The sequence below is a fragment of the Coturnix japonica genome, chromosome Z, assembly GCF_001577835.2.
Source record: "Coturnix japonica isolate 7356 chromosome Z, Coturnix japonica 2.1, whole genome shotgun sequence".
NCBI classification, from domain to species: Eukaryota; Metazoa; Chordata; class Aves; order Galliformes; family Phasianidae; genus Coturnix; species Coturnix japonica.
In genome coordinates this window covers 8,478,716-8,489,162 of record NC_029547.1, presented here as the reverse complement: position 1 = coordinate 8,489,162, position 10,447 = coordinate 8,478,716, and the positions used below count along the sequence as shown (strand labels likewise).

The window sequence follows — 10,447 nt, the reverse complement described above, 5'->3', positions numbered from 1 at the left end:
GCAGAATGTTTGGGGTTTGTTTCTTCTTTCCATATTTTTTTCTTTCTGTTGTTGTGTTCTTTGTTTCCTTCTTGATAATCCCTAATGTTTGCTTCACTCTCTTGGCAAGCAGTCAGCTGTCATCTCCGTGACTTGTATCTCTTCTGTGAGCTGCAATACCTGATTTAAATCCACCCTCTTGCACCCTTGCTTGCACTACTGTGTTCCTTCCCAGCTATAACACAGACTGCGGTCAGCCCAAGCACAACCCACCATAGCCCCTTGAACTCTTCAGGACCACTCCAGCCTTTCCCTGACCCAAATTAACATCAGAGCTAACTCCATCCCATTACTGCCTGCACACTTCTTCAGACTACACTGAAAAGGTCCCTCACTGGAGATGTTATTCACTGTGGGCGCCCATCAATAGAGGCTTCCATCGATGGAGGAATCCATCACTGTAGAATCCCTTGTGGGCCCCTCACTCCCTCCCCCCCCCTGCGCAGGGGCCACTCAGGTGCCGTCGATGCCGGGGGGCGGGGGCAGCCCCCTCCTCCGTCCTTCCAGTGTCACGGATTCGAGTCCCGGTGCGGGAGGAGGCGGCGGCGTGGCTCACCTGTCCGGGCCGGGCGGCGGCAGACTTTGCCTCCAGCCTCTATAAAAGGTAACGGCGGCGTTGAGTCAGGGCTGCCTCCTCCCCCCTCCTGTTCCCATGTATGCGCGGCAGTCCCGACCAGCAGGCAGCCGCGGGCCGTCCCGCACGCCGCACTTGCTGGAGATGAACCGCACCGCTTTGCGGGTCTGCGTCCTGCTGCTGGCCGGGCTGGGCCGAGCCGCCGCCGGGCAGGAGTACGAGCACAACGAGGACAACGCTCCGCACTCCCAGGAGAGAGGTGAGCGGCAGAGACCGGGCTGCACAGCGCTGCCTACGGGGTCCCGACAGGCGGGATCCCCCCCCACCATGGGGGCTTTGGGTCTCCGAGGCAGGGGGCAATGCCATGCACGGGGCACCCCGCAGCCGGCTTCGTGTTATCCCGACGCACGGATGCCCGATTTCTCGCTGGGCTTTGGGGCTGCAGTGCTTCCCGTTACGGAGCCCCGCGTCCCCTCGCAGCCCCGCACGCCGCTGCCTTTGTCCCCGCTCCCGCCAACTCCTCACCCCCGCGGGGTCCGTGTCCCCGCCCCGCGTTCCGCTCCCACCGGGGCTCGGGGCTTTCGGCTGCCCCACGGCGGGCGGTGGGATGGGGGCAGCGTGGGAAGCGTGGGACGAGGTGCTGTTGTGTGCCTCCCCTCACCCCACGCAGGGGGCTTTCAAGTTTTGGGGTCATTTTGGAGGGATAATGCTCAGCCCCTTTGGTCTCGGTCCCTTTTCTCACTGTGGCGTTCAGCAGAATTTGGGGATAGTGCGGTTTGAGCACAGCGCAAGGATGTCCCCGTCCCAGCTTTGCTTTGCCCGTGGGCTCGCCTTTCCAGGCTCAAAGTGTGTCTTCACTGGTGTCAAATACAGGGTGCCGCGAGCTGCTGCTGTTATTGCGGTGATTCACATTTCTTACCAAGTCTTTGTTGGGCTGTGCGTGGGGTTTTGGGGATGCGCTGCTCCTTGCCACAGAGATGGAGAAACTCCGCCGCAGGGTGGGAGGGAGCTGGGTGACACCGGCTCTGTGCGGCTGTGAGCATGGCTAGGGCTGGGTGGGATGTGGATGGGAAGAGGATGTGGCAAGGAGCAGTAGCCAGCCCTCGGTGAAGGTCTGGCTAGAGCCCTTGGATTGGGGCCGGGTCCCATATGCATTCCTGTCTCTTTCCCCTCCTCTCAGCTCCTGCATGGGGCCAGGCTGGTGGCTCCCAGTACGTGCTGCAGCCTTCTGTGAGGCTTTCCATGAGATTTCCCAGCGTGGGAGCCTGAGGAACCTCTGGTGTCTTTGTAGTAGTGCAGCCTATCCGTTCTCTCCCTCCTATTCAAACCCATTCTGCTTTGTGTCCCCTCTGCTCGTTGCTCCCTGATGCTCTCTTCCTCCATCTGAGCTCCCTCCTCTGTTTTAACCCCCTGATTCAACTCATTCCTTTGCTTCAAGCCCCAGTCTTTTCCTGGGATTTCCCCACTTTTACCCCATACTTTCCCCTGGCACTCTTCAGGGCTATTTGGTTTTACAGGCAGCAGGAACACACCGGGGGCCATTCCTGCCCTGTGCCTCCCCCCACAAATTCTCACTGCTCCATGGGATGCTGCCTGCCTCATGGGGCCCCTCTGTTCCCCAGCAGCACAAAGAACAATCCCTGCGGCGACCTGAGCTCCGGTACGGATTAAAGGCTGATCCCCATGGCTCGCTGTTGGCCAAAGTTAATAAACACAAAAGGGCTTTAGTGCAGCCAGGATCAGTGCCCCGTGGGCAGTGCGCACAGTGATGGCTGGGGCTGCATGGCTGTGGGTTTGGGTAGACAAAAAGGGGCTATGCTTGTGAGATCGGGTTGGGGAATGCTGTTTTCCTGTCCATGAGGTGCAGAGGCTCTTTGTACAGTTTAGCAGGGAATGCTGGACATTTTCTGCACCCTGTACCAGCTCTGTGCCTGGGGAGCTGGCTGCGGGCAGCATGAGCACAGTGGCACAGCCTCTGTACCTTGGTCGGGTTATTACTTGCAGAGGACAAGGTGCCTGAATGTGTGGTAGGCTGGGACTGATCTGTGCTGCTCACTACTTTGAGACATGATGTATCTGTGTGTCCTGATGCACACCCCATATTGCTCTGTTCTGTGGACTGACCTTCCATCTGAGGATGGAGAGCACAGACCCTCTGCTTTCTCTGGTGTTGGCTCTTGCTCTGTACAAACAGCTACGGGTGTGTAGTCTCTGCAGCCGTGGGGATGTTTCTGGGAGCAGACTGCAGCTTTCTGCTTTCCCCCACTGCTAGGAGCAGCTGCGTTGCTCACAGGCCGCAGGACATGCAGAACAGAGCACTGCTAATGGCAGCGCCCGCCCCGACTCAGCGGGGAGGTGTTGTTGGATGGTGTTGGACGTCAGGAAGAAAGTAATCCGGCAGCAGCATTGGGATCCCAACATGGAAAGAAGGAGAGGACAGCAGGGAGAAAACGCTGAAAGGGGGAAGTGTGGCTGCTCTTGGGTTTGAAACACCCCCTGCTCAGGGGAGGGGTGGGCTTGGAGCAAGTCGGGACCAGAGGGACTCCACGTGGCCAAGCACAGTGCCTTTGTGCTGTCTGCAGTGGCAGCTGGCTCCTGCTGCTGCCCCTGTGAGCCCCACAGTATTTCCCTGCTGAGACTCTCCTTGCTCACACCTCCCAGCATGTTCATTGAAGCCCTAATGCAGCACATTTTTCCTTACATGCACATTTTTGGGAGCACATTACAGCCCCTGCCAGGGCTGAGTGTGCCCAGAGGCAAGGCAGGGCATGCAGGGAGCTGCAGGGAGCTGCAGCACCATCACCTCTGTTGTGGTGCATGGCAGCAGTTCAGCAGCAATCAGAGGGAGAAGACGTGCTGCAGCGGGGAGCTGGGATGGAGGCTGGGATTGCATTTGGGCTGGGCAGGGCAGAGGGTTAAATGTGCATGCCAAAGGACTGTGGGATTGTGAATGCCCCCGTGTGGAAGGGACCAGAGTATTGCAGGGCTGAGAGCTGGACCACAATGCCAGGGGATGCCTCCCTGCAGCACCAGGGCATGCACCAAGGGACCCAGTTCCATGGGGCAGGAGATGTGACTTCAGTGCTTGGGGATGTGTGTATAGGAGGTCTATGCTTTCTTCATAGGCTGAGCCCCAGAGGGAAGCAAAGAGCAGGGTGCTGGGGCAGCTGAAACACGTGCAGTGTGCCCAGGCACTGTGTGCCAGCCCCAGGGTGCCATGTGTTCCCTGTGCTGCAGCTGAAGAACCATACCTGAGAAAGCTGCTGGAATATCTCACCGGGGTCTCAGCCCTGATGCGAGTGCCCCTTTTCATCATTGATGCCTTGCTGTTCCCTTCACATACACCTTGGAGAATGTCCCGCACCTCGATGAGTGGCTCCCTCACATCACTCCTCAGCCTCTGAGACACAGCAGAGATGATACAACAGCTTGGATTGAAAGGAACCTTAAAGTCTACCTAGCCCCAACCCCCTGCCATTGGCCAGTTGCTCTCCACAAGCTAAGGCTGCCCAGGGCCCCATCCAACCTGGCCTGGAGTGCCCATGGAGATGGGGCACCTACAGCTTCTCTGAACTTCTCTGAGATGCCACGCATGGTGCTGTAAGAGCCTTGAGGGCAGTCCCCATCCCTGTCCATAAGCATCACTCAGCTGTGGCCACCCACTGCCTGGGACTGGGAGGAGGGCAGGATCCTGCTGGGCTTGGGGCTGTGCACCGACTGCCTGGGCCTGGGAAAGTATGCCTTTTCCTTTCTCACCATGGGATGGAATCTGCTTCTATTAATAACAAGTGGCTGTTAATGGCTGTTGTCAGTGGGGGCTTTGGGGAACAACATGGTGGCCCTCCTGCCTGCTGGCCAATCTGGCAGACACTCACCCTAATGAGGGATAGGTGTATGGAGCTGGATGGTGCTTACAGGAGCTGATGGGAGCGCAGTAGAAGCATCTGGAAGAGCATGACTGTTGCTACTCTGTGATGGGAGTGATATCTGTGGCTTATTTTCCACTATAATGATAATAACCAGGCATCAAGCCCTGGAGTTTTCTCTCTGCATGGAGGAGGCAGTGCCCTTAGGGAGCATCTCTGGTTCAGGTGCACGAGGAGGAGGAGGATGAGGAGGCAAAGGCTGGGAGAGCACTGAGACAGAGGGTGCATGGCTGCTGCAGGACCAGGAGAGCTGCATGGCAGAGGTGTGTTTGCAGCCAACCTTTCCCTTCCATTCATACTCTTTTTTTATTTTTTTTTTCCTCCTTCTCAAGGTCCCAGTGACAGCCATTGGAGCTATGAAGGTAAATACCTTGCAGTTTCTCCTGCTTTCCCCACCACCCATCAGACCCTGGGCTCCAGCCAGTCCTGGTTAATGATTACCAGGCAGCTGTGCACACTCCATGTCTCAACCTTCCCTCCCCTCACCCTGCTGGTTCAGCAATGGCCAAGCCTGGACACCCCCATTAGTGATGCAGCAGTGATATCCCCTATGCTTCAGTGTGGGGGTCTCTGGGGCTGTGCCTCCCCAGGTGGGCACAGGCCTGTTCTATGCCATACTCACTGTCAGGCTGTGCTGAGACTTTGCCCAAGGATCAGCCTGTGTCCTTGCCCAGGCTCCTGGAGCAGGGTGCGCAGGGGCTGGCCCTGGCTTGCAGTGGCCTGAGGCAGAAGCTGCACATGGTGGCACCGTGCACACAGGGGGCTGTGCCTGCCAGCAGCCAGTGTGATGAGCTGCAGAGCTCCCCTGCCTGCCAAGTCCACTTGTAAACGATATTCTCACACTCTTCCCAAACACCCCTAAAATAGACTTTCCTGGCAGCTCACCACGCTCAGAGCCCTTTTGTGATGCAGCCACAAGTGGTCATGCAACAGCATAGAATCATGGAATCATTACGGGTTGGAAAAGACCTCAAAGATGATCAAGTCCAACCACTAACCCACCACTACCATGCCCACAAAGCTGCTCATGAGCTGACTTGGTAGAAACCAACCCTCTGTTCATGGTGCATGGCCCAACCCTTCCCCTGCACCCACCAAACCCCTAGGGTCCTGTCCCTGCCCACTCTCACCACTGCCCCTTCCCCATGCCAGACCTGGGGCAGTGGGACAAGCACTTTCCAGCGTGTGCAGGCACCATGCAGTCACCCATCAACATCAACACGGAGACGACCATCTTCAGCCCCCAGCTGCGGCCCATCCAGCTCTCCGGCTACAGCCTGCCTGCCAGCCAGATGCTCACACTGAAGAACAACGGGCACACAGGTGGGTGGGGAGCTCACTGTTCGCTGCTGATGGGTGTTGGCTCCAGGAATTTATTGTAATTTGTGTTTCCTTTAGAAATATGTCCCTAAATCAAGTTTGCAGCCATTGGTTCCTTTCCTACATCTCACTTTTTCCAAAAGAGAAATCATGACCTTGTATGAATTAGCCTCTAAGGTACCCACCTCTCTTGTAGGACATGCTTCTTGAAGTCTATGCTTTGAGATGCTGAGGATCTTAAGACACTTTTAAAAGTCTGCTGCAGTTTTAGTAGGGCTTTTTTTCTCTCTATCTGGCATGGAGAGACTGATAGTAAAATAACGTGAACAGATTCTGCCCCAGCTTTTCAAGAAACCTCATCACCTCCTCCCTGCAACAGTGGATCCTGGCTGTCACCAGTTCCTTCCAGGAGCACCTCCAGCCCTGTGCGTGCTGCCCAGGCTGGGACCTGCTGGTAGTGATGGCAGCTGAAGAGTTCTCTGAGTGTGCAGCAGGATGGCCCCGTGCCCTTTTCTCTGGGAGCTGATCTCTGCACGCAGCAAACCCAACAAGTCAGACTTGCTGCACAGGGCATGCCCAGCACTCTATTTTATAGACTCCTGCCTTAGCGTGCCTGCATAGCTCAACGGGCTGAGGTCAGTGGTTGCTATTTTAGACACCCTGGCATGTGGTGCTGCTTGGTGTTCGCAGAAGCACTTGTAGCATTTTCACTCAGAGGGGCCAGGGCTGAGGTAGTTTTTCATGTGTTGACCTCTGTGATCACTCAGGAAAGCCAGAACAAAGTGAAAAGTTGCAAGTCAGCTAGGACAGCTCTGCAGTTGCTCCTTCTTACACAATGTATACGTTGAAAATGACTCAGATGAGTACTAGGAAAACGCCAATTTAGATATACAAAAGAAACATAGGAGGGTATAAATGTACAGGGAGGGAGCAGTGTCCCACTTCCTGTGTTTGAGTTCTGAATCTCTATGCCCAGTGGCATAGGAGAGGACAGATGACTCATCACAAACCTGCACCCTCGTGATGTGGTTGAAACACTTCACCTATAGGGATGGGACAGCCTCTCCCAGGGTCCTGGGGTCCAGGAATGCTCATGATGTTGGTGCTTGACCCCATAGCTCAGCTTTTAGGTTATCCACACCACTGTTCTACACTCCAGGTATCTGGGGCTCAGCTTTGCCTCAAACCACACCTATAGGTAAAGGCAAAACCAAATATGTGTGCCCAGTGTCCAAACAGGCACTGCTCTAACACTGCAGATTTCCTGTGACACCAGCCCCATTGCTGGCCAGGCCTGCAGGCTGCTCTGTTTGATGCAGCGGTGGTGCAGGTCTGTGCTCCCACATGTGTACGTGGCTCTGCCGGTCCCTTTATCCTCTATCCACAGCCTCTTTGTGTTATTCCCACACAGTGAATACATTTATTCACTGGCTGTCCTGCACACTGAACCCTGCTTCATAGCACGGCTCTACCCATTGCCCTACCCTCAACCTCATTCAAGATCCAAAGCCACTTTGTTTGTTGTCACCAACCTCCCCCAGCCCAAGGTGACTCCTTCCCTTCAGCTGTTCTGTAGACTGCTTTACTAACCATGCTCTCCTTCCCTCTGCAGTGGTCCTGAAGCTGCCTGAGTCCTTGGCCATTGTGGGTGGCTATGCACAGCAGTACCGTGCTGTGCAGCTGCACCTGCACTGGGGCTCACCTTCGAGTCCTGGCTCCGAGCACACTGTTGACCACAAGCGCTTTGCTGGGGAGGTGAGTTCTGTCCTGGTGCTGGGCTGATGGCACCAGACTGCAAGCTGCACACAGCCAGCTCAGTCCAATTTCATCCCTTCTGGTACAGTTGCTGGGGTACAGTGCCCCTAGTAGGGATGCTCAGCATAGCTGCATGCCTCCCCCAGAACATGCTCTGTCCAAGAAAGTGAGCATCACCCAGGGGTGCCCATCCCACAGTGGGGCTGTGTTTCCTTTCAGCTCCACGTGGTCCACTACAACACCAAGTATCAGAACTTCGAGGCAGCCATGACCCGACCGGATGGGCTGGCAGTGCTGGGGGTCTTCCTGGAGGTGAGCAGCCCTTGAACAAGGAGGGGAAGGAAGAACAATGTGATCTGGGGGGTGGAGGAGCGGACAGCAGGACATGAGGCCCTTTGCCAGCAGCCATTCTCCCCATCACTTCTGTGTTGCAGGTTGGGCGAAGGGAGAACCCATACTACCAGCAGATACTCGAGCACCTGCCCAGCATCCAAGGGGAAGGTAATGCCCTACTGGCTCTGCAGAAGGCTGTAGCAGCTGTTGGCACTGTGCACAGGGAAAGCTTGCACAGCAGCAGTTCACCACTTCCCCACTTCTCCTAGATGATGAAGTCTACGTGCCTGGGTTCAACATCGCCGGCTTGCTGCCTGACAACCTGCACCTCTACTTCCACTACAACGGGTCCCTGACCACCCCACCCTGCCATGAGTCCGTCAAGTGGACTGTCTTCAACCAGACTGTGATGCTCTCCAAGGAACAGGTCTGTTGTCCATGTGTGCGCTGGAGCTTGGTTCCTCAGGGCATCCTGCATCCCACCCTGCTCACAACTGCTCTCCTCCCAGATGTCCATACTGGTGAGCAGCCTACAGACAGACGACAACAGCCCCCTCATGAACAACTTTCGGCCAGACCAGAGCCTGCACAGGAGATGGGTGCTGGCAAGTTTTGAGCCCAGCTCCTCTCGGGAAAGGCAGGTGCCTGCAGGTAAGGAGTGTATGAGCATCCTGGGGGGGAGGAGCGAGGCCTCAGAGCTCTGCTTCTCTTGGTGAAGTGTTAGTGCATGGGTTGGCCCTGCTCCTGTCCTCAGTTTGTCCTCAGAGCACTTCCTAGCACTGGTGGTTTCCAGCTATGACTCGAAATTCCTGTTCGCCCTCAGGTGTGACTATCACTGCATCACTAAATTCGTGCCCTTTCTCAGTTCTCTGAACTCACTCAGGGTTTTATTTTTTTTTTTTTGCTGTCCAACATCCTGTTCCCTCTCCCTTTGGTTGATGTTTCTGATGCCCTGTGTCACACTGAGTAACAGCACCAGTGCCTGGGGCAGTTCTGGGGCTTCCCCTGGCTGTGGGCTCCCCCGTCACCACAGAGCCCAGGCAGCACCACGGGAATGCTTCACTGAAGTCCAGGAGATAAAAATCTACCGCATTTTCTTTGTCTAGAATCTGACTTATCAAAGAAGGATATCGGGTTAGGCTGGCATGCTCTATCTTTGGTAAACCTGTTGGCTGCTTTATCGTGTTCACCATTTACCTCCAAGCCTTTTACCACTTTCTGCAGAAGCTGCTCCCTGGCACTGTAGAGGTGGGGGTTGGAGGTGCAAACACTGCTTTTTCTCTCCTATTTGCTGTGTCTACCAAAGCCATGAGCTCACACAAAGCCCTTGTCCCCAAGCAGAGGTGGGAGTGCTGCTGTCGTGGTGGTGGCTTCCCTGAACCATGGGACACTGCCACCGATAGTGCCACCCGGCACCACATGGAGAGGCGATAATGCAGCTGTGTGCAAGCAGCACCACTGTGCTGGGTAAATATTTGCCTGGCACAGCCCCGGCCCAGAGTTAGGGCATGGACACACACTGACCATCCCTGTGCAGGAAGCAATGTGAACAGCCTGGCTTCAGGGCCAAACTCTTGTCACTTCTGGCAGAACCCACAGTGGTGTTCCCCTCCCCTCTGGGCACCCTCTGACTGTGATGTGTCTCTTTCAGGTGATGGCAGCTCAGCAACAGCAGGTAGGGGAGATGCTGGGGATGGGAAAGGGACTGGGGGTGCCTGGTGGAAATGGGGGTACTGGCAGCCTTGTGCTGAGCTGGGGCATAGGAAGCCAGGGGAGATATTGTAGACCCACCCTGGTGTCCCTGCAGCATGTTCTCACACTAGTTCTTGTTTCACAGCAGGACACACCAGCTCATTTCATGCAGGTAAGCATACTGGCTGCTGGCTTTGTGTTGGCTGCCATCAGCCTGGCCCCATTCCCCCCACAACCAACCTTGGATCATTCCTGGGCTCACAGGGGATGTGCTGGCTGTGCTTTTCGGGGTGCTCTTTGCCATCACAATGCTGGCTTTCCTGCTCTACGTCTACAAGAACCGCAGCCAGAACGCACGGTAAGTGATAGGAACACTAGTGGTGGGCAGCAATCCTCTCCTGCACACAGCTGCAGGGGATAGCAGCTGTTAGCAGGGCCCCCTCCTGCTCTAACCCCTCCTTTTCCCTCCTGGTCCAGGCTGGACTCACCTACCAAATCCAAGGTCATCTACACAGCAGCCACAGCCGAGAACACTGCCTGAGCCGCTCCCACTAAGCTGGGGGAGGACCTCCCGCAGCTGTATGGACTGTTCACCTGGGACAGAGCCTAGTCTAAGGGGATATTTTTGTTACAAAAAGGATAAAAGCATTAAAAAAAACAAGAAACACGATGATAAAAGCTTTCTGTTCTGCCAGCCACTTCTTGCAGAGGAAGCATCAGCCTCCATCCATGCATAAGGCAGAGCTCCAGAGCAAGCAGTGCAGGGCTCCTTGCACAGTCCCACCCTGCCTTACATCGCTCTGGGACT

General features: G+C 55.7%; 1 protein-coding gene across 2 annotated transcripts; it reads left to right on the top strand.

Annotated features, from left to right (window-relative positions):
• The first annotated feature begins 562 nt into the window (after window positions 1–562).
• Window positions 563–10,320, top strand: CA9 (carbonic anhydrase 9). Of its 2 annotated transcripts, none has more exons than XM_015848426.2 (12): window positions 563–872; window positions 4,872–4,901; window positions 5,692–5,862; window positions 7,472–7,614; window positions 7,834–7,926; window positions 8,049–8,115; window positions 8,217–8,374; window positions 8,457–8,598; window positions 9,599–9,622; window positions 9,788–9,811; window positions 9,904–9,997; window positions 10,117–10,320. In XM_015848426.2, exons 1-12 carry the CDS (start codon window positions 692–694, stop codon window positions 10,178–10,180), a joined length of 1,191 nt encoding a protein of 396 aa, XP_015703912.1. In that variant the 5' UTR covers window positions 563–691; the 3' UTR covers window positions 10,181–10,320. The 2 variants fall into 2 exon arrangements, with proteins under 2 accessions (XP_015703912.1, XP_015703911.1); XM_015848425.2 differs by having other exon boundaries at window positions 564–872; window positions 9,785–9,811.
• The last annotated feature ends 127 nt before the right edge of the window (window positions 10,321–10,447 follow it).

Bases quoted from the DNA above. Each gene is read 5' to 3' on its own strand.
- CA9 (XM_015848425.2), top strand. From the start codon at position 692: ATGTATGCGCGGCAGTCCCGACCAGCAGGCAGCCGCGGGCCGTCCCGC. The intron at 4,902-5,691 runs GTAAATACCTTG...TCCCCATGCCAG, and splicing joins CAGCCATTGGAGCTATGAAG to ACCTGGGGCAGTGGGACAAG. The intron at 9,812-9,903 runs GTAAGCATACTG...CTGGGCTCACAG, and splicing joins CACCAGCTCATTTCATGCAG to GGGATGTGCTGGCTGTGCTT.